Genomic DNA, 27,412 nt, shown 5'->3' on the forward strand with positions numbered 1-27,412 from the left:
GAAAATGGTGGGTCATGGGTCATGGGTGATAGAGATCCCGATGCACGATCCGTCCTAGTCATTGTGACTTTGGATTTCGGAACAGCTCCTCTTCGAGTCTAGGCTCGTTCTGCTGCCTGGCCTTCCCGAATTTCCTAATGGACGTTCCAGCGCCGGCTCCTTCGGGATGCCATCGGAAGAGAGGAATCGTAGGCGATCAAAAAGGTTGTGTTCGAAACACCGAGCAGAAGCTCTGTGAAGAGCGGAAATGCCCCAAACCGCCCCTCGGAAGAATTGCCCTGCAATCGAAGGCTGAGTATTCGGCTCCGAAGAACCTCAAATACAGATAGCTGGGAATAGTCTTGAGCAGATTTTTATTCGAGTTATAACAGTCCGATTCTTATGACGAGACATTCTTTACATTCTCATTCATTTTCAACATGGAGCAATCCGTCACGCTAAATCCTATCAAGTGGGTCCCAGATCGACGTTCACGTCTCACATCTCAGCAATCTTGATTTACAGACGATTCCGTATCTTGCATCAATGTTAAATAGAGCCTCCGCTCCTTTATTCGTTCCGCATTTATTCAATGACTCGATTCTTTCTCTACCCATTCACTGGCACGAAGATCCGCCTGCTTGCAAAGTTAATCATATATTCCGGAATAATTACATTCTTTTTTTATTTTGTTCCTCATAGAATTATTATCTTATTCTTGTCGAAATAATAATAATAGTAATAATAATTATAAAATAATGTACCTATGTACATCTCTTTACACGAGACGGACTCGATGAGCATCATGAGAAGTCCCTCCAGATAACTATTATATTTTTTCGAGTTCTATTACATCGGAAAACAACTAATGACACCGCCCTGGCCTCTCTTACAGTCAACAAAAGGAGATCAAATATTGTATTCGGTTGTATGCAAAAACAGTGTCACTTTTCATATGAAGACGGCATCTGGATGCGTTTTTTGCGGCGGCTGTTGTACTTGCTGAGTCGCCTGCTGTTGTTGCTGCTGCTGCTGCTGTTGACCTTGTTGAATGATCGCCGGCATGTTCGCGAAAACCTTCATCTCCAGCGGTGGGTGCGAAGGACTGTGGATGGCGTCGGACCAGTCGCTCTGAGCCGATTGCGGACTCGATGACGACCATTGTCCAGGTGATTCCGGTGACGGAGTGAGATAACTCGGATCGTGCGTTGAGAAGTGCTGAGGTGTTGGATGATCTGAGTACTGCGAGACTTGAGAGACGCTAGGGGGCGTAGGGAAATGATAAGCCGGCGGTGTCGTCGTCGTTGGCGGAATTTGGTATTGGCTGGAACTTCCCGAGTAAATGCTTGTGGGTTCAGACTTCATTGGGAACTCGTACGCCGAGCCGCTGCTAATCTTGGGTTTATTTTGAGCGTGTTGCTGCCGCATTGCCAACATGTGGGTCGGGCTCGTCGGCAGGGCGGGCCGGTGCTTCGTCGGCGAAGGAACCGGCGGAGGCGCGGAGAACCCCGTCGCCGCTGCCGCTGGCAGGCTCTGCTGTCGAGAATGCACGGCCGGTTGAGGTTGAAGAGGAGGCTGCATCGGCGCAGTGTAGATGTTCGTAGAATCGAGCAGGCCGCTCGGTCCGCCGTACATGCTGGCCGTCATGTCGTAGATGCCGGACGCACCTTTGACGCAATCCTCGTAGCGAGGGGGCTGTTTGGTATCGTTGAGTCCCGTCAAGTTGGGCTGACTGACGGCCAATGAGTGAGCGTGGAAAAGACTCGACGATGGCGAAAGGGTCGCCGAACGAGGGGACCCCACGGAGCTCGGACTCAGGATCGGAGCGCTCTCGAGGTTACCGAGCACGACGGGGGATGGGGGTTCCCGTTTCTTTTTCATGCTCTGCGATCGGCGCTTATTCGATGCTGCGGCACTTTCTGCCGACGGTGACGCGGGCTCTTTATTCTGCAGAGCGTTCTGGTTCCGTCGCACAGCCTTCTTCAGAGGTTTATTGGCGGGACCTTGTGCAGAAGTCGCCGAAGAGATCGCGTTCCTCGGATTACTGATGAGCACTGGCTGGGTGATCGCCATTTGCGGAAGATTGTGGTTCGAAGGAACGAATTCGTCCAGTAGCTTCACCATGTCGAGGTGTTTCCGCTCCGCCGCTATGTCTCGCGGCAGCCGATCCATGTGATCGGTGATGTCTCTGTTGGCTCCGAATTCCAGCAAGACCTTGGCCGCGTCCCGAGCGCCCTCACGAGCTGCGAGGAACAACGGCGTTTCTTCCTTGTGGTCCTGGGCATCGCGGTTCGCTCCGTGGTTGAGCAGGATCTTCACCGCGTTGTCCTGATTGATTGCTGCGGCCCAGTGCAGAGCGGTCTTTCCGTGGTCGTCGGCCAAGTTTACGTCGACCTCGGCGTTCAGCAGGTCCTCAACCATTCCTTCGACGGCCATGCGTACGGCCAAGATGAGCGGGGTGGTCCCGTCGAACATTTTCGCGTTGAGGTCGGTGGCGCGATTTCGGAGCAGAATTTGGAAAACTCCGACGGCATCCGCGGCGACAGCTGCGTGCAACGGTGTTCTTCCGGTCGCATCTTGAACGTTGGGATTAGCGCTGTTGTCCAGGAATCGCTTCGCGATATCCGAGCGTGCGTAACGTGCGGCGAGATGGAGTGGAGTCTCTTCAGTCTTTTCGGTCCTGTTTGTCAGTTTGGCTCCTTGGTTGAGGAGATCCTGGATAACGTTGGCGGACCCGTCCTCCAGGTCCTCTTTAGCTTGATCCAGTCCGTTCCCGCGGATAGCGGCGCACATGAGAGGCGTGAGCCCTCCGGGACCCCGAACGTCCACATCGATGTGCGTCTCGTAGTCGTAATTGTTCTGAGGCGGAGTCATGGCTACGATGTCCGGATTACGAACGTCGGCGGCGTTCAGATGCCGCTGAGTCCACGTACGGGGATCGGTATCGTCGTAATCAGCCGAGGACATCACGGTGTGGGTGTCGCCGTACGATGATTCGGGTGTACTGGAATGGGGTCTCATGCGTTTCGATGGAGGGTTCTGAAGCTCGTCATCCGACCATTCCGACATTCCGTGATTATCGTTGGCATCCAATCGTTGAGCGGACAGTTTAGAGATACTGTGCATCTCCTGCCCGTCAGGACGACGTCTCGGTGGGCCGGTTCCGGACCGCATTGGGAAGAAGCCCTCAGGGAACCAGGTGATGCCTCGAGCGCGTTTCCTTTGACCCGCCACCATTACGCCCATGAGGGTACCGAGAAGAGCGACTCCGATCAGTCCGGTGAGCGTAAGAGCGAAACTCGAGCCGGTGTTTGAGTCGCCGGCTTGGATATCGGAGGTTCGAAGACTTTCGATCGTGAAACCATTGATGTCGAGAGCTTGTTTCGAATGGGCTGCGGATATGAACTCGGCCGCTTTCGAGGCCGTCAGGAAGCATTCGCCGTTGTTGGCCTTCACGCACTGCCGGTTGTCGATCTCGAGATGGACGGTGGTTCTGAAATAAATCGATCGACTTATGTGGGGAATGGGCCTTTCTCGCGGAGCACGGGAGCAATGAATTCTTTCAATAATAGTTATTAATTATCATGTAATGTATTATGAACTATTTCTGGAGAGCTATGGTTTGAGTATACGAAGTGAATAGTTTCGATCCTCTACCCACCCTATTTCGATCCGACCGATCCTGGGTGTGTCGGATGAGTCGTCGTTGTTCACCACCCAAGGATAGATCATGTCCTGGTTGTGATTATCCTTCTTGATGCGGAGATTCGTTTGGAGCTTCTTACTCAGAGATCGCACGAAATACGCGCTCCGGTTCACAAAGTCTTCGGGAGATTCCCTCAGCGTCATGATGATCTCGCCGTCGGCGATAAACGGATCCCCTTCTTCGCAATCCAATCCGTCCCAGTTGCACTCTTTGGTATTGCAACCGATGTCGCAGTAACCGTTGCCGTAATTTAGCAAACAATACTGATCGTAGTCGGGTCGACACTGTTTCTGTTTCCGCATACAATCGAAGCCGTCGAAGAGGCATTCGACGGTGTTACAGTCCTCGTTGCAGATGTTGTCTCCGAACACCTCCCAGCATTTGATCGGAGCGGTGCAGTTCTCCCAGGGTTTCAAACCCAGCGAGCAATCTCCGCCGTCGAAACCGCAGGCCGGCATGTTGCATTCCGTGTTGCAGACTCCGTCTTTTGCTTTCTTGGGACAGTTGTTGTAGACGCAAGCGCGAATTTCCTCAAGTTCGGCCGCCGAGCTTCCCAGCGTATCGAATTCGTTGAATGGTTGGCCTGAGCTCCCGGGATGATTGACGTCGTAGATCTCACACTGGCGACCTTTGAATTTCCTCGGGCAGAAACATTCATAGGTGCCGAGTTTGTCGACGCAGAGACCGTTGTTCCTGCAGGGAGCCGAGAGGCACTCGTTGTACGCGTCGTAATCGCAATGCTTCCCTCGGATTCCTTGGGGGCAAACGCACTCGTAGCCGTCCGCCGTCGGATTGCAACGACCGTTGTTCTTGCACAATCCAGGATAGCACGAGGTCGAGTTGTTGAATTGGCATCGGTCCCCACTGAAGCCTTCGGGACACATGCAGTTGTGGCCGTGCTCGGTCGGAATGCAGAAGCCTCCGTTCAGGCAGGTGCTCGGTGGGCAGAACTCGACTTTCGCGTCGCAATGCCGCCCGGCGAAACCGGGTTTACAGTCGCAACGGTAGTCGTTGACCAACTGCACGCAGTCCTGGGTTCCGACCGCGCTGCACGGGTTCGACAGGCATTCGTTAATGTCGCCTTCGCAGCGGGAGCCGACGTATCCAGGCGGACATTCGCATTCGAAACCGTTGATCTTGTCGACGCATGTGCCGCCGTGATGGCAAGACGACTCGGTACAGTCGTTGAGATTGAACTCGCAGAGGATGCCGTTCGTCCCGGGAGGACAGATACATCTGTACGCGTTGACCAGATCGAAGCAGGTGCCCCCGTTCTGACAAGGCTTCGGATGGCAGTCGTCGATGTTGTATTCGCAGTTCTGACCTTGGAAACCCGCGGGACACTCGCAGCGGTAGCTACCGAGCAGATCGTGACAGAGTCCGCCGTTCTGGCACGGCTGGGGAGCGCATTCGTCGATGTTCTCCTGGCAATAGCTCCCTCCGTATCCTTTCGGGCAGATGCACCGATGGCTGTTGTGATAGTCCTCGCACACGCCGCCATGTTGGCAGAGATCGTTGATTTTCACCTTTTTGCGGGTGGCAGCAACGGCGCACGACACCATCTGTACGTCGCAGTTTTTGCCCGCCCAGCCGGGCAGGCAGGTGCAGGTGTAGGTGTTGTTGAGTTGTTTGCATGTGGATCCATTCTCGCATGGGCTCTGCTCACACCAGTCGACATACTTTTCGCAGTTTCTGCCGGTGTAACCAGGGAGACATTTGCAGTCATAGAATCCGTTGTCGTCGATGCAGGTGCCTCCGTTTCTGCATGGTCCAGAGTCACACTCGTTGATGCGAAACTGGCAATTGGTGCCAGTGTAGCCTGCCGGGCATCTGCATAAGTATGAGTTGATGCCGTCAACGCAGGTGCCTCCATTCATGCAGGAACTTCCTGTGCAGTCGTCGTCGTTGGTCTCGCAGGTGGCGCCTGAGAAACCCAACGGGCAAGTGCAGGTGTAAGAATTGACGTAGTCGTTGCAGGTGGCTCCGTTCTGGCAAGGTTTGCTGGAGCATTCGTCGGTGTCGATCTCGCAGTGCTTCCCACCGAAACCGTCGACGCACAAACACTGGTAGTCGCCGACCTCGTCGAGGCAGGTGCCGCCGTTCTTGCACGGGAAGCTGGCGCAGTCGTCCGTGTTGATCAGACAGTCCTTGCCCTCGTAGCCCTTGGTGCAGTTGCAGGTGTACGAACCGAAGGTGTTGTGGCAGGTGGCGCCGTTGCGGCAGGGATTGCTCACGGCGCACTCGTTTATGTCCTGGTCGCAGAGACGTCCCGTGAAGCCAAGTTTGCAGCTGCACGAGAAATCCATGTAGTTGGAGCTGGGCGAGCAGATGGCGCCGTTCTTGCACCTCTTGGCACCGCACGGATCAAGACGAACGTCGCAGGTGGGTCCGGAGAAGGGAACGTCGCAGACACATTGGTAGCCGTCGACGAGATCAATACAAGATCCGCCATTGTTGCATGGAGCACTGGCGCAATCGTCGATGTTAATCTCGCAGTTAGCTCCGGTGAAACCGCGAGCACACGTGCAGGTATAATTAGCCAATTTGTCCTGACAGACGCCTCCGTGCTGGCAAGGGTTCGATTTGCATTCGTCGATCTCGCTCTCACAGCGATGGCCCGTGAATCCGGCCGGGCAGTGACATTTGTATTTGTTGAGGTCGTCTTCGCACGTTCCACCGTTATGACATGGACTGGAAGCGCACTCGTCGACGTCGGAGTTGCATCTCGTTCCGTAGTAGCCCCTGGGGCAAATGCACTGGAAGTTGTTGACGAGGTCGACGCAGCGAGCGTTGTTCTCGCATGGGTTTGGCGAGCACTCGTTTATGTCGATTTCGCAGTTCACTCCGGTGTATCCAGGCTTGCATTTGCAGGTGTACTCGTTTATGCCGTCGATGCAGGTGGCCCCGTGTCGACAGGGGTTGGACAAGCATTCGTTGATGTTGTGCTCACAATTTTTGCCCGTCGTTCCTTCTTTGCAGTGACATTTGTACCCACTCTCGAAGTCCGTGCATATCCCGCCGTGCTTGCAGGGCTCGATAAGACACTCGTTGATTTGTGTTTGGCACAGAGTCCCCGTATAGCCCGGTTTGCAGTTGCAGTGGAAAGTTCCCACGCCATCGACACAGGTTCCGTTCAGACAGGGGTTGCTTCGGCAGTCGTCGATATTGACCTCGCAATATTTTCCACTGAAACCGTTTTTGCAGTTGCAAACGAAGCCTCCCACGAGATCGTAGCAATGACCGCCGTTCTGGCAAGGGTTGTCCACGCAGTCGTCGACGTTGATCTCACAGTTGGCTCCTGTGAAGCCTATGGGACACGTGCATCGGTATCCGTTGACCTGATCCAGGCAATAGCCTTGGCCGCATGGGTTCGAGGCGCACTCATCGATGTCGTTCTCGCAGTGAATTCCATGGAAACCTGGAAGGGTAAAGGAAAACGTTTAGTTGTAGCGAGTCGGCGATGGAATCCCTGACTCCAAGCGAGCGCACACAGTCGATGTCCGGTAGAATTTCGCTACGACTCTCGCGACCGAAGGCTTCCATTTGACCCGAGGATTGACGGATGCGTCGAATCCATCAATCGTTACTCCTGTCTATTAAAAGAGCCAGGCTTCGGGATCACCGCGGAATGAATATCGAGATATTCAGTAAAACGAATGTCGTCGTCGCTCAGCCTATTTTTTTCTCTTTTGAAAAATGCTTGGTCCCGGTCTCTCGAAACTAATGACAGTCGATTACAGGGTTGAGTCAACATTTCGGTAATTGTAGCCGGCATGCGCCTATCGATCATGTACATCTCTCGCTTCAGGGTGTTCAACAGAAGCATAAGAGCAAAACGAAAAAGACCGACGCTTGATCACTCCCATACTTCAGTACCTAAGCGTTGTGAAGCTGCACGCGAATCGACGGTCGATTGACTCCGGGGAGAATTTCGAAAGCCTCGTATTAGAAAAAAAAATCGAAAGTCGTAAGCGTAGAATAATTGTTGAAAAACGGCTGTCGTGCACTACGGCGCCTTACGTATACTGGCCGGTTCTGCGGGGCACAAATAATTTTTTTCGAATATTTCGATGAGTCTGCGGAGGATAGAATTACGCTGCCTTCCGTATGACTCGACTTGCGGACATGCCTACGAAGAGCGTAGAGCGTTTTATGGTTTGAACTTTGCTCGAAAAGCCAAGTTCGATACTCGGACAAACGCGCGACCCCCATCCACACTGAACCAAGTGTTTCGGATGGCTCCCGCATGTCTGTACGAGCGTCCGTCTGTGAATAACTGTTGTTCATAGGTACCCCAATAATCTAGTAGGTTATCGCCAGAACGAGCTGTTGGGCGACGCTTTCGAGTCTATAGGCACCACCGGCAATTTGTATCTGTCTAGTCGACCAGAAAAAATGCTTCAGCCTTTTCTTAGAAAAGGAGAAAACGCCGAATAGTTGTCTTCTACCAAGCAAGTGATGCCGCTCTCGTTCCCGTGAGCTTCTCCGACGAACGTGATAAACCGACAGTCCACGGCCTCTTAAGGCTATGTGCGTGCTTTGAGGGGTGTGATTCGTCTGCGTGTCTTGGACGGGACGCGTTCCATTAACAGGCGAAACCTAGGAGCCAAATCACGGCGTTTCCATGTTGATTCCCTCCCCCATAGCTCAGGTGACCACGGGCTCACATCGAGATCGGGGTAAACGTTGGAACGCTTCGAACTAGCGAACCGGCATCGCGTTCAGCAGAATATCCCCGAGTCACCGACCACTTGAGCTCTCGAGCGCAGACATGTATATCCAGACACTGTTTGTCGATCGAGTGAGTAATCGAAGATCATCGACAGCACCATCAAAAGCGGAAGAGGTGCGGCTCTCGCTGGAGCACTAGAGGTTGCCGGTTGGGTCTACTTATCTGCCTGTCCATATCTCGAAAGATGGAAGGAAAGCGCCAAACGATGCTGTTCGAACCCATACTCTGGGTCAGGCGAGGACGATTTTCACCGCATGATCGCTTTCGTCGACAGATGTATGATTCAAGCATTTCTGACCGTTCTTAGAACAAAGTGACTTTTCGTTCTCGAACGTGAAGTCATGATCTCGTCTCGTATTTAGGCACGCTAGATATCAATGTCACCGGATGCGTGAAATCCGCTCCGAGATCGACAGGTCATTGGAGATTTCAGCACTTGCATGAGGCTAAGCTCACTCGGTGGGAATTATTGACGGAATGAGGAGCGTGAAAGCTCATTCCGGTCGAGACAGCGCCTTCTGAGAAACACTCGAAACACACCGAAGTGCTCGGGACGGCGAACGGATCAGCACGGTTTCCATTTTTCTTAATCGTACATGGTCCGTCGATCTCGGGACGATTTTCTAAATTCTCCGAAAGCTGGGCGCGCATGAGCGGTGTGGTCATCTGAAGCCGTCACTCATGCATAACTCTCTGAGCCGCTGAGCTGAAAGTCCGAATCGCGTCACAGTCATTCCGTTCGAGGAAGAAAATTCCATGATATGGAGCCAAGATCGTTCTGTTTATCCGATTCCCGTCACTTCGTTCTCCGGGGCAGCCTTATTTCCACCGACTGGAATTCTCTAAATTTTCAGTATGCGGAAATTAATCCGGTGTTTATGGGGGAGAGAGTCGTTCCCGATAAAATCAAGCGATGACGTTTCGCGGCTGTTCTTTCTAGTGGTCTTTTGTTACATGTTCCTACGCTATTTTTGTAGGCAAAATAAACAGAGGATCCGCTGAGAACGGCTGCATTCTCACGCTTGTCTCATTCACTGCTGTCTCCTTCCCCCAGCACAACAACCACCACCGCCAAGATCATCTCCGAAAGCAGAGATCCTTCAGAGACTGCTGCGGCCGGTGGCGGCAGCGACGACGACGACAACGATATCCATGTGGAAACAGGAAACCGTTGGAACGAGAGCTCTATTTATGACCTCATACCCCTCTAGCTCATAGTCGGGCCGGCACAGGTTCTCTTCTCCCTGATCCATTCGGTCTGGGAGGAAAAGTCGAGCAGCGAACACCCTAGATTTCCCGGAAAAGAGAGCGGTGTATAAGTCCATGGAATCCGAGACAGACACTTGTTCCGCTCTTGCGCCCGCGAGCTTAGCACGAGGGCTTACGAATTTTCGAGGATCAGAGACTCCTTACCCGTGCGGGGGAAATCCCACACGGATTTATCAAGAAAAAAATTGCCCTATAAAAAGAAGGCCGAGTTCGAAACTGTGAGCCCGTTCGGTCGACTTCTGGTCAAGCGAAAGTGAACGTTCCCAAGGTGAGCACTCCACATCGCTCTGCGGCAGAGTCGTCATAAGTAGACGCTAGGTAAAAAGTTCATCGTAGTTTCCCATGACGGGAGTCTTTTTCTCACAGAGGAACTCACAGTCGAACCCCCGTGCGAATAGAGGCCCTCCTCCGGATCTTCTTCTCCGTGGATCCTTTCTCTTCGGATGCTGCTGGTGTACCAGAACCAAGAGCGGCCGAGAGAAGGACGAGAGAAGTCGGTGGTTATAGTGTGCTTTCGCACACAGCCACGCAGGAAAGCCCAGTCAGCCAATCTACTCACATCTGCACATGTCTCGAAACACATGGGAGCAAAAAGCAGTGCTTCCCGCCTAGCTTCCGGGTTTGTAGTGCGCTCACGAACCAGGGGATTCAAGTCTCGTCCGGAGATAGCTGGCACGCATCGTGCTCGGTACCGTCTTCTCGGTACATAGAACGATCGCACGATGGCCGATTCCCGTCGGTATCAACGAGCTCCCTTGATTCACAAATTCAGGCAGAAAGCGAATCGCGATTGCTTTTATTTATCTTTTCTTTTCTCGTGTTCGTCGTCTGGTGAGACCTTGAGTTTAGTCCGCGGCGGCGGAAGACAGAGACTTCGGGAAACCGCGTGTCATTGAACGTTATCAGCATGAAAGCACAGTACTGTGCTGAACGTCCACCTCAGGCCGTGGTATCGACATAAGCCCGAAACGCAGACAACAAAAATTGAAAAGAAGAAATGTACTCGAGACAAATCAAGACGAAATAGAAAACAGGAGCAACCACAGTCGTTGTCGTCGATGCGAGTCAGGAGAATCGAGCAGCGGAGACGTCAAGCGACCACAATCGGTAGTGATGGTGTCGATGCGGCATTTTGAAGAATTTCGCGATTAAAGGTGCGGTCGACTTGAGATGATGCGAGGGAGGAGCGCAACTCACCTCATCACCTCGACTGACATCGCCCTTCGGCATTGTAGAACTCAGACAGCGGTTTCTTCAGAACGAGCGGTCTGTTCTGTGCGGTCGACGCAACACCGACTCCGGTAGAGCGATGGATTGGATAAATGCTATTTAATTTTTGCAGCGTACGTGTTCGTGCGCCGTCCCGCGGAATCGACTCGGTTCCAGTTCGAGTGAACAGGCGAACGAGCTTCGAATAGCATAATCATGTCTGGAACGCCGGAGAACGGCACCAAGAACGTGTGTCACATCTTCAGCCAGCGGCCTTACTCTCTCCCACTTTTTCCCACAGAACCCTCTTTCTCTGTCTGCTGCGGCAGCGTCAACCATGGCGAAGCGTTGCTTTGAAGAGGGTACGCCGACAAAACGCGGCGCCGCTGCCTTTTTCTCGTTGTTGGACGACTAAAGTACTCGTAGCAGCACGAGTACCGCCGATCGAGCGAGCGAGCAAGCGAGCGACTGGCCGGTCGGTCAGTCGATGATTCGCTCGGCCCCGCCGTCGTTGGAAGCGCCATGCGGCAGCGAAAGGACCACGAACTGTACAACCCCGCCAATCAAAACAACAAAGACATCGACAAGAAGATCTCTTGTTGCACAAAATCAAACCCAGGTCGCTGCTCCTTCACATTCTTCGGAACCCAGTTCGCGACACCGCACGGAGTGTCACTTATGCCGGTGCCGTATCACTCTCGGAAGATACCGGTAGTCTGTGTAGCCGCGATATCAAGTCCTTTTCAGGAATGACGCAAACTTTCTGTCCCGCTTTGTCTCCGGTATCGCGACCTGGAGGCGGGTAGAGCCCCCAGGGAATTGATGCCCCCACCGATCAGTTACCTTATCGCGATTCTCGAATCTAAAAGCACGGCGAGCTATTGATCAAACACTAAATTCGAGGCGAACAGAACAGAGAATCCAAAAATCGGCTGGAACCTGTTGCGCGTAAAGCGCCTCGTATTATTGCTCGACGCCCTGTCTACGACCACTTCGAAGCCGCGTAGCGCTTCGTCGTAAAGAAGCTCAGTCAGTCCGAACAAATTTACATTCTGCACAATCGCCACGAAAGTCACCGACGCTGGGGATCGAGCCCTAGTGGGAGAGAAGGGAACTCAAGAATCTTCACGGGAGTGCGCTTGAAATGACATCGCATTCCTCCCTACAAATCTAACCCTTCGGAGCGCCTGCGGGCCCGTGCAATCGTCAGCTATCAATTCGCTAGGCTGTCCACGCCTAAAGTCGACTCCTCAGATAAGCTGGAGACAGCGGTAATATCGACGCCGTTTATGACAGCTGTAGGCGCGCAAACACGCATATGAATATCGTTTTGAATCTTGAGGAATGATCCAGACAATTTGTGCCGCTCAAAGTATTGGAGGTATGAAGTCAGATCGATCGACAAGCCAATTCAGCACGATCCCTACGGCACGACATCGCCGACGGTGGCGGCGGTGCCGAAGGGAACAGCACCAAGAAAAATTCGGCTTCGACAGTACCATTCATCAAATTTGACAAAACTCGAAATGAGATTTCGTCGTCGTCGATCTGAACGAGGCGGTGTGGCGATCGCCGCTGGAAGAGATGCCCGAAAGTGATTCGTGCTTTTCGGCACCATGGAATCGAAATGGAAGCTCCTCGGACCCATCGATAATGACAACGGTAGAATACTACTGCGACGAAGTCGGTGGTGGTGGCGGCGGCAGCGATCGAACATCTAGGGGGATGTACAGCTCGAGCGAGCAAGAGAGATACCGCATTACAACAACGATCCGTTTGACGGATGGTCTGCCTCCGATGACAAATGCATCGGACACTGCCGATCGTCAGAACACGCCCTGTCGAAATAGGATCGGACTCGTTCGCGGTCGAAGTCGTTGTTGCCGTCGTTGTGGTCGTCGACGACTGCGCTGTCGGCGGACACATTCGAATTCGTCTTGATTGAACGGCCGTCACTGATTCAATTGCTTCTCACCTCGGTGAGATGATCGGACCTTCATGCCGAAGCCCTCATACACGAACCCACGATGATCGTTGCAAAAAGCCCCGTGTACAACATGCTTTTCTCGCCTTCGAAACGATATCAGCTAGCGGGAACAGGAGGGGAAGACTCAACGACGACGACCGGACACGGTGACGACGACCGCAACAACAGACGACCGAAGGTGGTGTAATTTGTGCGAGAGAGACTCGTTCAGAAGCCATTTCGAAAAGTAGACCTGGAAAGTCTTCAACCGCGTGGGAAAGTCACCCACTTGCCGGACGCGTCTATTCTTTTCGGTGTTCTCTATTCGGTAGACTCGGCCGACAGTCCACTCATTGCATTTACATAACAACTACAACGCCGTCCGCGCCGGTGACGACGACGACAACAACCAATGGAAGATGAGTCGGCGATTGTTCGCCACTGAGTCCCTGTCGCAGAAGTCGCCGCCGATGAGCTCGGTCGATCTGGGTCGGACCAAGCAGACGAAGGCTATTCCAACGGCCGCCAACCACTTCGACGACCGGAGCGAGTCATCCAGGCAGGCTTTCTGCCCGCCTAACTGTCGCTGGCTCGCCTGCTCGGTCGGTTCGTTTGTACGTCCGTGGGCTGAACGGCAAACCGCCGAGGAGGAAAGCTGACGGAGGGATTCTACCTTCGACTTCGTTTATCTTCGCACCTTCGCCGAACGCCAGATGTTCCTCGCTTTTCTTCATTCTGATTGGAATTTCTCCCGGTCGATGAAGGAAATTCCATTTTCGCTCTTGCCGTCTGCCGTCCTCGGACGACAAGCCACAACGTATCGTCAACGAGACCGACGCGTTCACGCATCCCTTAACGCGCTCGCTACCTATCCATCGAATCTCAATCTCGCGCATCATCGATCCCACAGTCTTCCTGCGTGGGCCGGGTCGCGGAGAAGAGACTCATCGCGGAAATCACTCGAGAGAAGAATCAAACCAAGAAGTCACTTACCAGGCATGCAGATGCAACGATACGCTCCTGTCTCATCCAGACACGTCCCGTCGTTCCTGCAGGGGTTCGGTTCGCATTCGTTGATGTTGACCTCGCATCGAGGACCGGTGAATCCCAGCGTGCAGTTGCACGCGAAGTACCCAGGCGTGTTGACGCAGAGTCCACCGTGCTCGCACGGGTTGACGTTCCCGGAGCACTCGTTCAGATCTTCGGAGCAATCGAGACCCGTCCAGCCGTCCTTGCACGAGCAAGTGTATCTGCCGTCGACTGGGCTCGTATCGCAGATGGCTCCTGCGTGGCAGGGGTTCGAAAGACAGGCGTCGTCGATATGGCATAAGAGACCGATTTTCCCCGGTGGGCATTTACAATCGTAACGGCCCACGCGATCGACGCAAGTCGCCCCATTATGGCAGTTCGCTCCAGCGCAATCGTCGATGTTCTCCGAGCAGTCCGCTCCCGTCCATCCGTTGACGCAGGCGCACGTGAAACCGTTGAGGGTGTTCGTGCAGGTGGCACCGTTCTTGCAGATGCCGGGATTGGCGGCGCACTCGTCGATATCGATCGTACAGTAGTCGCCGGTCATCGTCGGTGGACAAGCGCACGTGTAACCGTTGATTCCGTCGATGCACGTTGACCCGTTAGCGCAGAGGCTCCCGATACAGTCGTCGATGTTTATCTCGCAGTCTTTGCCCTTGAAACCCTTCGGGCACGTACAGTTGTAATCGTGCTTGCCGACCGGGGCGCAGATGCCGTCGTGCAGGCACGAGCTCGGTTTGCACGGTACGAACTCCTTCTCGCAGTTCTTTCCGGTGTAGCCGGGCTTGCACTGGCACGTGTAGCCGCCCATGTGGTTGGTGCAGCGGCCGCCGTGCACGCACGGATTCCGTTCGCACTCGTCGATGTCGTATTCGCATTTGACGCCTTCGTAGCCTTCGTTGCAGATGCACTCGAAGCCCGAGTCCGTCGAAATGCACGACACGCTGTGCTTGCACGGAGAGTTCGCGCAGTTGTCACGTTTCTCGCAGTGTGAGCCGCGGAAACCCGGAGCGCACTTGCAGACGTAGTCGTTGAGGGATAAGAGTTGACATTCCGCCCCGTTCTCGCAGGGGTTGTGGTCACAAATCGAGGGCTGCCGATGCTCGCACAGCGAACCGCTGTATCCGATGGGGCAATGACAAGTGTAGTCGATGCCGTTCACGGAGACGTGGGGCTCGCATGATGCCCCGTGACGGCACGGATTGCCTTGCGCGGTGCACGGGTTCTGATGCTGGCAGTATTCTCCGGCAAAGGAGGGTAGACATCTGGAAGGAGATAAGAGAGGGCGTAAATGCTTGCGTCGAGTATCGCTGTGCGCATCGATAAGAACTGGTGGTCGGAAATCGTGGTTCCCGGAAACGAGACCGTGCGTGAGAATGGCGATCGATCGGGAGTGAAACGCTCGACGTCGCAGATCTCTGGGAAGGCAAAGAAAACCAAAAGGATTTACCGCTGATTCAGACCTAGGCAGAATACGAAGCACAACAGAGTACGTTTCGATGTTTTGTTCCTCTTGCTAATCAGCTCCATCTCTAGCCCACTCGCGTTCCCCTTGTGCTTTCGTTCTTTCAAACTGACGAAATCACACGGAACCGATTCCACGAAAGGATGCTGTAGAGTACGAGATGGAAGGCGATATCGCCACAGAATGAATTGTGCGAGGAAACACCGGCCGGTGTATGGATCGGAGCATTTCCGATCGGTCTTGGCCCTCCAGCCCTCGTTCTACCAGACTCAGTTGGTTGTTCAATCTCTCAGAGAACCTCCGGAACGGAATCGCTCGATTTCCAGCAGTGACCCGACTTGATCATCCGGTCTCGCAGAAATTACGGAGCGCGGGGCGCGCGACTCCAGAAAGTACTGTGGCTCGTTATCAAGGGAAAAGAGTCGACAGAGACGGAGGAATGCGAAGAGCAGCGTGAACTTTTTTCGTTCTGGCTGCTCGATCTTGGCGCTTCGTCTGATTTGCAATCTTCGAATCGCCAACATCAAAGGCAACCCCGGTGGGCAATAAATCTATCCTACTCGAACGGTAAAATCAGCTTGGAAACTCCGTAGGGAAGAACCGCGAAGAGGAAAAAGAAAGAAGACAAAACGGAATATCCATAGAGTGAGCATCCAGTCGCCTCGATAACGCTTTCTCCGGTGCCCGCGTCAGGTGGCGTTCGAAACAAAGAACCATTCCGTGAACCGCCGAAAATGGATTTTCGGCTCATTGAAATACATCGATAGAAATTGGAAAGGGATCCATCCGAGTTCGAGCAGCCTCGCCTCGAGGATCACAAAAATTGGATGATCGAGGCTCATGTGAACTCAATTAAGTGGAGCCGATGGCTACTGTTGGAGCAATAATGGAGGAACCGCTGGTCGCCCTACAGAACAGTGGCGAAGTCGTGACTTCGGCCCCTCTCGTGTTTCCTTGTGTTTTCAGAGGCAGAGTTCTTCGTTTTTTCTCCCCAACGAACTCTTCCTCACACAATGGCATAACGGCCGAACGCAAGCAAAAATGAAAGCACACACCGGCGCTAAAGATCTCCGAATGCATGGCCGAAGCATTGAGTGATTTTCTTCAGGAGCGACAACAAGCGGCGCGGTTCTCACAACGGCCGCCCACAAACCACTCATCGACTGCATCATCGACATCGTCAGATTTCTCTTGACTCTTCCTGAGACTTTCCCAGAGACTCCTCACGTGTACCTCTCAGATGCTAGCGAAGGCATCTATGAGACTTCACTTGTCGCAGGCGTATAATTCGCGCTGCCCGTCTCACGCGTCGCTCCAAAGGTGGGATTCTCAGTTCACTCGATCAGATACATAGGTCCCGCCGATTGCGCGAAGCTCAGAATACCGTGAGAGTGGTCGGCAGGACATCTATCGAACTTCCTACGGAGGCGAATGTTGTGTACCCGTTCCTAATTCAATCCTTCATCACGATTATCCCAATGCGAGTCGGAGTTTTCTTTCGTCCTCATCAGTGAAGGAACGATTATACGATTTCAGCCTACCCGTGTAATTAACGAGATTCGGCGACAGCGAAAACCATCGGCGGAGCATCGATATGTCGAGGAGTCCAGCGTTATTTTCTTTGGCGTTCAGCGAGTTCACATCGCATTCCCCGATTTCTGTCGGTCATGTACCGTCGTCCGGGACGGCGACAGCAAACAAGAACCTTCCGTAATCAAAACAAAAATAATACTTCCCGCTCATTCGGAATTGTGACCGCCGAGAGTCTTTGTCATCGTATCCGTCCGCAAAGGCCGAGAGAGAATAATCGACTAATATATTAATTGAATAACTGAAAGCACGATAGTTCTAGCCGCATTTCAAGCCTTCGGCAAGGACTCATATGCTGTTGTTTATTGCTTTTCTCTCGTCTCATGCAAAGATGGCTATGGAGCGCCGCTCGGAAATCGATGCGTGACAATCGGACCGAACTCGAACTTAATCTCTTCAATCGCCATAACTGCGAGAGGCTCTGTCTGAGGTTTCCGGTAATACCCGGCACGGAACGACGCAGACAGAAGAGCGGCTAGAATTTCGTCGTCTCTGCGCAGGACACGGTAAACGGACGCCCAAGGGAGACAGTGACCAGCAGTGGTTCCATCCGGATTCCGAGATATGTCTCCGCGATAAAAGTGCTGTAAAATTTTCTGTCGCTCCCCGCTCACAATCGACCACTGCATCACACAGACCGGACAAGAACGAGGAAATCTGAGACAGGAGGTTTTCCTCCCTTCACGACGGCCTTATCGCACATCAATATCATCATCATCGTTTTCGTCATTACACCAGATTACTATTATCACACAAGCAACATCATTTGCTGGAAACAACCACGGCGAGATGATAGATTTAAGCTACCGACGTCGCAGAAGTTGAGACTTTGCAAGGGAGACGTCGGATCGACGAAACTTGTTGCCTTCTCTTCCTCCTCATGTTCTCTTCGGCTTGAAGGGAGAGCTGAATCTTATCGATGACAGATAAATCATACATATGACCGTTCAGGCGGCTTCCAGTCCCGACCACGGCCGTGTTATCGACCGTTTTTATTTGTCGAGCTCATGCTCAAAGTTCTATGGGGGATCATTGTTGAAGATGAAATCAAACATCGAGTTTCTCGAGCCAAGGGATGGAAGGTTCGCCTTAACTTCCAAGGTTCGCGATTGAACTTCCTGCGCGAGCGACGTGACATCAAACACCATCACGGACTGAACTTTCTTGTCGGCCCCGTAGAAAGAGGACTGTTAGACCCGCGACAGCTTAGCCTCTGGAGCGAAATCTTTGCCCTCAAAAGCATGAGTACCGAAATATATGCATTCATCTTCATGGCAGGCATCTCAGAAATTCGACGGTTCTTCTCTTTCTCCGGCTCGATAGGATAGGGCCTTCGAAAAGAAGAATAGAGAAGTCAGACACTGATTACAGAACGGCTCCTGTTCTGTCGTTAGACTCCTGAAAACACATTGTATGTAAACGGGATGCGGGCGGCTGTCTCACGAGTTGAGACAGCGGCGAGCGGTAATACGTTCAATTGTCTTGTTTTTCTTACAGCAACGATCAGAATCGTGGGAATGCCGATGACGAGCACTTCAAGAGGTTTGACGTCTCCAAATCGTTCGCCGAGGCTCTCTCTTCGTTATTTAGGACAAGTGTTCGAGGAGCTATGAAGCCTTTGGGGATTATGATAATAAAACCAACCGAAATCGAGTGACTGACAGAAAGCCGATGAGAAGCACACAGCTCAAGCGCGATGCTCGTTGGCAAAACGCTTCGACGCCCGACGCGGCGTGGCACCTTAGGTGCCCTGCCTCCCATCATAAACTTTCATTCGAACGGGGTTTTCGGCGCTCAGACGGGACTTTGCATTGATGAGCGGCTGTCTTAGGAAAATAACCTCCAAACATACACAGGCAGAACGCGTCAATTGAATGATATGATTGGTCTCTTCCGGAATCCGATAAGACTCAACTGAACTATGACAAGAGCCTCGCGTGGCGATTTGAGATGATTGTGGCTATTGAATGCGTGTTTGAGTAGCGCCCACAATTGGATGGTAATGAATTGGATTCACTTGTGACACGTCTAATTTGAGCGCTAATTGTCGCAAGACGTTGCGGTGTCGGCACGATGCGACACAGTGGTAGCTCGAAATCTCTTCGAACAATGTTTGCTTTCGCTCCGGGCATTCGCTTCGAGGAGAGAGTCGAACCTTTGTTTCAATTTCTCAGCGCTGTTTCGCTAAGAGTTCGACAGATGTGAAGACCATGTCGCCCGATTCTCGACTCGAAAAAGTGTAAAATCAACAGAAAGCATCTTGTTTGCCGAGCCACAGAAGACCCCTACGCCCCGTTGACGAAGTCGGGACTCCACGTTTGTTTGCCCGTTTTCATCTTTCTGCCGCCCAACTCGATAGTGACGTCACGGATACCTCCGATGTGGACCATCAGAGGGAGGATTGTTTCCCTCGCTCGATCTTGAGTCTTCAGTACGAAGACACCGGCTACGAACTCCATCTCTACCGAGATCTTCGGCTCTTGTCGTCGGAAGGAACGCTGAGAGGTTCAACAGCATGTTCGCGACGAGCCCATCGACAGCTTGATTCACTCAGTATGCTCCGAAATCGGGCATCCGAAGATGAAGTATCCTTTCTGTCATAATGAACACTGCAGTCGATCTTCTTAAAGATCCATCGGTCGATGTGTTCTCTCGCTCGTCCCTTCGCTCGTTACAGACCACACACGCTCACTCGCAGCTAGGCAAGTGGTAAGACGGACGATAGACAGAAAGACAGATCAAGAAAGAACTTCCATTCCATAACTACCGTATGCCAAGTAGCAGGCCCGATCGCGTCTCGACCGATCGCGACATTTCTGTTTCTGGCGATTCCGCTGCTCGCCTGCCTGCCTGCCGGTCGACGGGCCGGTCGGCCAGCTTGCCTGGCTGCCCAGAAGTGATTGATAAACTCCGAAATATTACCTCACTATCTTCGTGGGAACATTAAACTTCGTCGGATTTCTATTCACTCGTTCTTTCCCGCCGACCGCTTCGTCCGGTCAGGCATTGTCGTTGCTCTTGTCGGTCGGTCGATGTGGTTTCGGCTCCCTTTTGATTTCTTCAGATGAGACAGAGTCGAGAGCTCGTCAAACATGCATCCGCCGCCGGCCAATATCGCATTCCACGAATCGTTCGCGATCGAAAACCGCGGAATCGAAGCGAGAAACACGAGAAGGACACGATCACAACGAATCCATGTGTGAAGCTTGATTTGAATATTTCGTAATGAGAACGCGTTGAAGATCGAGATTTGGAAAAAGATCGGAAAAAGACAAAACACACACCACCGATAGCCCCGTTAATTAGCGATCGGAGTTCACTGTGCTTCGCTTTCCGAAGTTCGCGAGAAGATCAAAGATGCGCCGGTTCGGAGCAAGCCCACAACTCGCTTTTCCCGGTTCGTCAACACGCATTGGCGTCAATGACGACGATTCATCGACGACGTTAACTTTTCGCGACCCCGTGCTGGACTACCACGGGAAGTAAATTGTGATTTTCACTCTTCCAAGGAAAGACGACGACCACGCTATTTACCATAAGCCGCGCTAGACTTCTGGCCCCCTTTATCATCGGCAATTATAGTCCTGATTGGTGATTTACAACTTGGGCTCCGCCGACGATTCTTGCAGACTGTGTGGGACCTTTGTCGGCTCCGACTGAGCGATGAATGCATGTCGGCGAGCACATTCCCAAGAATTGTCACGACAAGGAAAAATACGTGGAAAATGAACGTGACGCGTTTTATAATACGGAAAGTACCGGTGATGTATGCAGTCATATCCGACGCTCTTTGCGCATTCAAGGGTTCCCAAAACTCAGTTTCAGTCAGCACCGCGTCATCCATTTGCTTCTTCGTCGATTGCGTTTCAAGAGAATCGGTGGAAGCATGAACGCTCGGAGAGCGGCGTTTCAAAAGGGAAATCCAGTTTCGGCAGGAAACTCTCTTCTATGCATACGGATGATCGTGGAGTCAGAAAGCGGCGCAGAAAAAGTTTCTTATTGTCGGCAATGTCATCATTAGTGCCGTTCCGGTCGTCGTCGTCATCATCCTTCTCGTCCGCGGTGGCGGCAGTATTCCCCAAAATAACGTTAGGTAATTCGTCGAATGAAAGGACAAATCGCTCGCGAATAGACGACTTTTCCTATAATTCCGACTGCTGTGTTTTTCTTTTCGGTCTGCTTGCATTGTTAGTTTGCCATCCGTCCAGCAAGCCGAGCAGACAAGCCGCCGTCTCACCATGGTGATTACCCCTCCGATTCTTTCTTCTCCTCCCTGAGATTGGCCGAATTTCTGTACAAGTACCGAATCAGCAGCCTTGTCGCCAGGTGCGGAGCAGTGTTCTCAGGCTCAGATCATGACGGCGCACCGTCTCCGCGGCGCAGGGAATGATGCCCCCGTCAGCCGTGGGAGAGACCTATGGGAAAACAGGCTACTACGCGCAGCTCCGAGAAACGCCTTAATCTACAGTGCTGACTGTAATCTCAAGGAAAGGACGCAGGCCGACAATGAGAATCCGATGTTCATTTCATTATCGGAAGCGGCTCCCGATCCGCTCCAATCGTTCCTGGATGTCTGGCGTTCGGTGATTTTCGAGCCGACACGACGCCTCGACCACAAGAACAACAGGAAGCACTGGAAGCAAAACCTTGAGTGCTTTTGTGGTGCGCGGGTATGTTAGGCCTGCCGAAAACAGCGTCCACGAGGAGCGTCGTCCGCGAGGAGACCAAGAAGCTCGTTTGAATTTCGACTCATGAAGTGATCTTGTGATGCCCCTCCTCCTCTCCCATTCATGGGACAGCGATCGGTCGAAATTCGTGTCTAGCCCGAACCGGCCGTCGAAGTTTATTGAAGACTTTTTTTCTGGCAGCCACTACTGTTAGTTCGGGGTTTTCCTGGTCGTAGCCGCGGCCCCAAGCAAACTCACAGTCTTCTCGTTCTCTCGGCCGCCGTCGACGCGTTCCTAGCCACCGACGTAGTCCGTATCGTATCCTATCCCATCCTACGCTATCGTATCTCTTCGGCCCAGGTTTCGGTACCCCCGCGCAGCCTTCAGACGCCAGATGCCTTGTACAGCAGATGGCCTACGGAAGGAAATCCACCCTCCGAGTCTAGGCTGCATTCTTGCTCGTCAGAAGTTCTTTCTATTCTTCTTCTCCGATGTTGGCCCCCTCAAAACTTTCTGATCTTTCTCGCTGGGTCGGATCGCCCATGGCGATGACCGTCGTTTCTGGCTTTTCGAGGTGAAAATCTGGAGGAACTCCACGCTGCGTAGACGATTTCGGCATTGAGCGTGCGCGTGAAATCGATTCGCGGGAGTGTCGATCGACTCGGCGAAGTAAACAAGAAAGCCCGGTCTTCCATGTACCTATCTGTTACCTATTAGAATTCGGAGCGGCAACAACAACACATCATTAAAACTGTACACTGCTTCATCGGGGGAAGGAGTGGTACGGCCGGCTCGTTCGGCTCTTGTTGGTGGTCGTCGTCGTCGCGGTGAAGGAGGAAGAGGGATATATCACAGATACTCTGCAACACGTCATCATAATTTCAGATTATGTCGTTCGGGATACACCTACTCCGCGGCGGTGGTGGCGGCGCTGCTCGCTCTTCGGCATCGATGAGCGGGAGAGTTTGACGACCGTTCTTATGGAAACGAGAAATTTGAGGATCGTCGAAGAAAACCGACGGCTAGAAGATCGGCGCAGATTCTTCTGCGCTGAGGTCAGTCCGCAAGACACCGAGCTGCGCCGATATTCGAAGATCCCGTATGCACGGGTCGCCGAGACTCGACTGATATTGAAGCGATTCGTTAGTTAGCCGAGACCGTCATCGAAACATGATGGCGATAATCGAATTATGGCTGAATCGGTGTTCGTTATCAGCACGAGAGGTGCGACCGTCGGCACCCTCAGCCGGGTGAAGCATTTCGGACTGACTGAGAGCGACATACAATTCAGCGAGCGCGCGAGGCACCGAATGCACAGTCTTAACTAAGACAGAGTATTGTTGATGCAACAAATTACTTCCTATTCAATGGCTTCCCAGGTATCCCTTAGTCCCTCGATGTCCCCCGGCCTCAACGCTTCGTGAGCTTGCTGGCTCGGGGGAGCTTGCTCCGAGCGTGGGAACGACTTCAGTCTGCACAAGCTAACCTGTTTCGCTGGGGGTGACGCGGCTAGGATCGATTTGCTCTTCGCTGATGCGCTTGCCGGATTTTTTCGGCCTTCAGACTCACCCCGCCGGTGCCAGTACGCGCCGCCCCCAGAAGACCCTCGGGGAGTCTCTGGCTCGCGATCTTGTTCCGTCGAATTCCGCCGCGGAATTCGAGACTCGGGTCAGCCTGGCGTGCGCGGGATACGGGACTCTCCACAGTCATTCTAGACTCAAGTCCGAGTCCGATTCCGGTCCAACTTCCGGAAGCTCGGATACCGCTTCGAAATTTCATTGCGGATGGGACTCAATTCCTCGACACCTATCGTCGAACTGCCGACCGATCGATCCATGAGTCGGGTCGCGGACCGTCGAGCGATTTGCGCCACCCTACACGAATGTGCGCGCAGCTGTGTGTCCCTTGAATGGCGGAGTGATTCGAGCTCAAATTGAGTTGAAGTAGATTCAGAACTGAGACCAGAATGACAAGCAAGCCAGCCAGCGACCGAGCGACCAGACAGTCGACCCAAGCCACAACCTGCGTGCCCGAGGGATTTCATTCGCATGGGAAGAAAGCAACACAGGTTCAACCGATCGTTGTTCTCGTCGTGCTCAGCTTCATCTCATAACTGACTGAGATCGCTTCGGTGGGGATAAGAAAAAATCTCAATATCGTCCTAGCGGCCGCGTTTCAGCTACAAGTCCGCCGTCCATTCTATGAATGACCGAGTCAACGTTTATGAATCAATCGGAGCACGGTCGGGCATTCCTGAGCAAGCTACCGCAGACAAGATGGTGACGAAGACGAGTCTTCCCTACCCCTGAGAACGACGTCTAATTGAAGGCCTCCGATTCAGATTCCGTCTTCTCGAAGATTGTGTGGCCAAAAAGTTGTAACCGGGAGTTCTTTCGCATTGGGGGGTAGCAGAAAGCGTCGTCTTTCTCGTCCATGTTTTTCCTCCATCGCGGTGGATGCTAGAGGGGCCGCCAAGAAGAAAATTCTCAAAAAACAACACTTACATCGGGACTCGCTGGTACGGTCAAGCCACCGTCTGAGCTCGATCGGATCAAGACCCACAATGCGGGTTCTCTACAGGAACCGTTGGAGGTTCTATAGCCGGTCCGTTTGGTCGAATCCCGATCTGGAGCCGACCTTCCATGATAAATGCCGAATGGGACAATTCGTAAATGACTCAATTGGTCGTATTCAATTTTCTTAATTTCGCATTCCTCGGCAATGAACGCCATGAACCATAGGATTGTCACCACTGAGGGAAGTCGCAATATCGCTGTTCTGCCGCCGGAACGGCTCGTTCGCTAAAACTTAAGAACAATCATTTACAATATTACGGTTCGACAATTATAGATTTCAATCCCCCGAAGCGACTCTGTTGTCCGAGACAGCGACAGAAGAAAATCTATGGAGAGAAGGCTCGGCGCGCCAAGTCTTTCTACCGACTTGGTGCCGCTAGAATCCTCGCGGGCAGATCAGTTGTACTTCAGACCGTATCCTACGGTCGAAGGTCTTTTCTTCGTCGTATTTTCCTTTCTTCCGATCGATATCTATTCTGAAGAGGCAGGTTTGCCGGTACGCATATCGCTCGTAGAAATGGGGACGTTCTGGAACATTTCGAGGAGCTCCTCCGAGTTCCCTCATGATCGCCGGGCGGATCATTCGGACGACAGCGATCATTATTTATCGAGCTCGAGGGTGATTCTAATCCGTCGTCGAAAAGTCATCGAATGGGTAGAATGTCGTCGAGTTTTCAGCCATCGTGTGGTATCGTGTGTGTTCGGATAATATCCAATCCATTCTACTGTCGATATTGGCGCGGCTTAGCAACATAAATACTGATCGTGGCCGTTATTGTTGCTGGCGTTGTAAAGACGTGCAGCAGCAGCTTCATCGTGATCTACGGATTGTTGGCTGCCGCTGCAGCGGCGGCGACAACAGCGTTTGTCGAGACTACTGAAGACCTCACAAGGCGGGCGGGGGGAAGGGGAGCAGACGGTCACAAGAGATACGATCTCTGACCAAGCAAGGCTCGTTTGCTTTTGTGCCTTTCTGTTTGCCAGTCCGATTGCCTCTCGGGATGCCGCTGGCTGTCGTTTCGTCGAAGAATCGTTGTACACTTTGAGGTCGTTCCGCCTATTTTGACGCCTGCATGCCGACTCAAGAGTAGGTACTTGTCGAACGGTAGGCGGGCAAGCGAGGACAATCGTTGTCTAAATCGAGTGCATTGCTCTTTGCATCCACCAGTCACTCAGCCAGTCAGTGGCTCGGAATATTCCGCCATGACCGTGGAGTCCGTCGCGGAGTTTTCTCGCATTCGGAACCGACATGCTGAGAGGAATCCCCTCCTCTAATTCAAGCTCCAACGATCCCGACGCGACGCCCGCCAAGCCGTCGTTCCCGCTGCGAGCCAGAGTAGGTACCCACCACTGTTAGATATTTGTGGAGTGGATTTTCGACTCTACATGGTTCGGGTGCCGCCCGGAGAGGCTCGAAGTCGAAAGCCAAAGTGGGAAAGATACAGAAGGAAAAGAAGGAAACGATTATCTGCTCTGAATAATCTCCATCGTCCGGACGGCATCAATCAAAGTCGGATTCATGGGTTGATGCCTCGGCCGTGTTGCGCCCCGAGTGAGGATTGTCGCTCGAAACAAGCTGCCCGAGAAGTTGACAAAGCGGATTTCTACGGAAGCCAGATCATTCGAGGTAAGAGTCGACTCGGGGCGAAGTCTCGCATCCACTCGAGAACCGAGAATATAAGTCGTCGCAGACCCGAGTCCCGGGTATTGAGAGCAGAGTCTTCTTCGCAAAATCTTCTGCGCTTTTAATTGAAGTAGGTTTAGGTCCGGCTTACCAAGACGCAACATGCTGGGAGCTATCTGATCTATCTCAGAAGGTGGTCGCATCGACAGCAATCGGATTGCATCGACAAGACAAACAAGAAGGCCCCCTCGATTTGTTGTGGTTTGCACCATCGATCAAGTATTCAATAGGTCTAATTTTCATTCTGATACATCGCGTTCTGGGTCAGTCACGTCAGCTCCCGGTAGCTGGTCTGCGGCTTCATCGTCTTCTTGTACCTCTCAGAACCCCTGTGACCGCTGGCAACATCGTCGCTTTGCTGCCTTCGCATCATCTTTTTGATTGTTCTGCTTTCTACAGATTTCATCGCAAACAATAAAGACGACCGAGACCGCAACGAAACGAGAATACCATGGCAGATCGATCGCACGGACGAGTAGGTCGCTATCGACGCTCCGTACGGGACGAACGAGCTGCCTTCGGAAGTTGATCCAAATGTCCAGCGAGACATGATTTTATGGCGAGATATCAAACAAGGGACACACTATAATCCGTGGATCTGTCGTTCGCCAGTCCAACCAGTAGCCAGCTTTCTCCGGAGCCAAGGTCTACTGGTTAATTTCATTTGTTTTTCGGTTGAGTATAATACTGGATTTGCCTTGTGAAATCACGGACGACCGATCGACCGGAACACGTATTAGGCGAAGAGCTCGAGAAAAAGATTGTCGACTCCGAAGCGGTAAATTACGTGATAATTTGCCAACGATCTTCGGAACGCGATCCCGATCGACATGGTGCGGATTCATGCCAACTTATGAAAGCGGACGCCCTAAGGAGGGGGACGTTCCCATAGGTGTGACGCTCCATATTTTTCCAACCTGTTGTCCCTCGACGGCCTTGGACTTTGGTAGCAAAAGATAAAGCAAATTGAAAAAGCCCAGATGGTCGGACCGTTGTGGGCTGCTTGCTGCACCAACATAACAGCAGAGCAACCCACACCCAGCGAGCTTCCATACTCACGCATGGCTCGCTCTCACACAGTCAGAGGTCCTGTACGCACACTCCGGCACAGGTAACTCAATGGTTTTATGACTCGGAGTGAGCGGGTGAACGAGCGAGCTTTCTGGTGTCTCATCCCAACTTCTAATCGCCATAACTCTCCCTCTAACTCCATCGGTTTCTTTTCTCTAAATCGTTCTCAAGCGTAGGTACTCGGTGTACGGTTCGGCAATAGGTCTGACTCCATCCGGACAAACAAATAAAATTAAAGCTTCGGGCTTCTCGCCGCCCCAAATTCCCCAACGGTTGTCAGGGCAATAGACCAGTGCGAAAGGGGAGAAATTAGTGCGAGAAACTCTAAGTACTTACGAGCATTTCGATTGTCCTTTGGGAGCGAATTCGCATTCGCCGCTATTTTGGCATGGGTTCGGGTTGCACGACTGGAAACCTGCAATCAAGAACACATTCGATTAGGATACTCATGATCGATGAAACTCCATCA

General features: G+C 52.5%; 1 protein-coding gene across 1 annotated transcript; it reads right to left on the reverse strand.

The window, feature by feature from the left end:
* Nucleotides 1-930: 930 nt before the first annotated feature.
* On the reverse strand, nucleotides 931-27,377 carry N (neurogenic locus Notch protein; the record flags this gene model as incomplete). The annotated part of the gene is made up of 4 exons (XM_003741582.1): nucleotides 931-3,472; nucleotides 3,641-7,103; nucleotides 13,855-15,155; nucleotides 27,280-27,377. Coding segments are annotated over 4 exons (7,404 nt in total), but the record flags the coding sequence as incomplete, so codon positions are not given.
* Between the last annotated feature and the right edge of the window lie 35 nt (nucleotides 27,378-27,412).

This window comes from Galendromus occidentalis, unplaced genomic scaffold (genome assembly GCF_000255335.2).
Source record: "Galendromus occidentalis unplaced genomic scaffold, Mocc_1.1 scf7180000077185, whole genome shotgun sequence".
Taxonomy (NCBI): domain Eukaryota; kingdom Metazoa; phylum Arthropoda; class Arachnida; order Mesostigmata; family Phytoseiidae; genus Galendromus; species Galendromus occidentalis.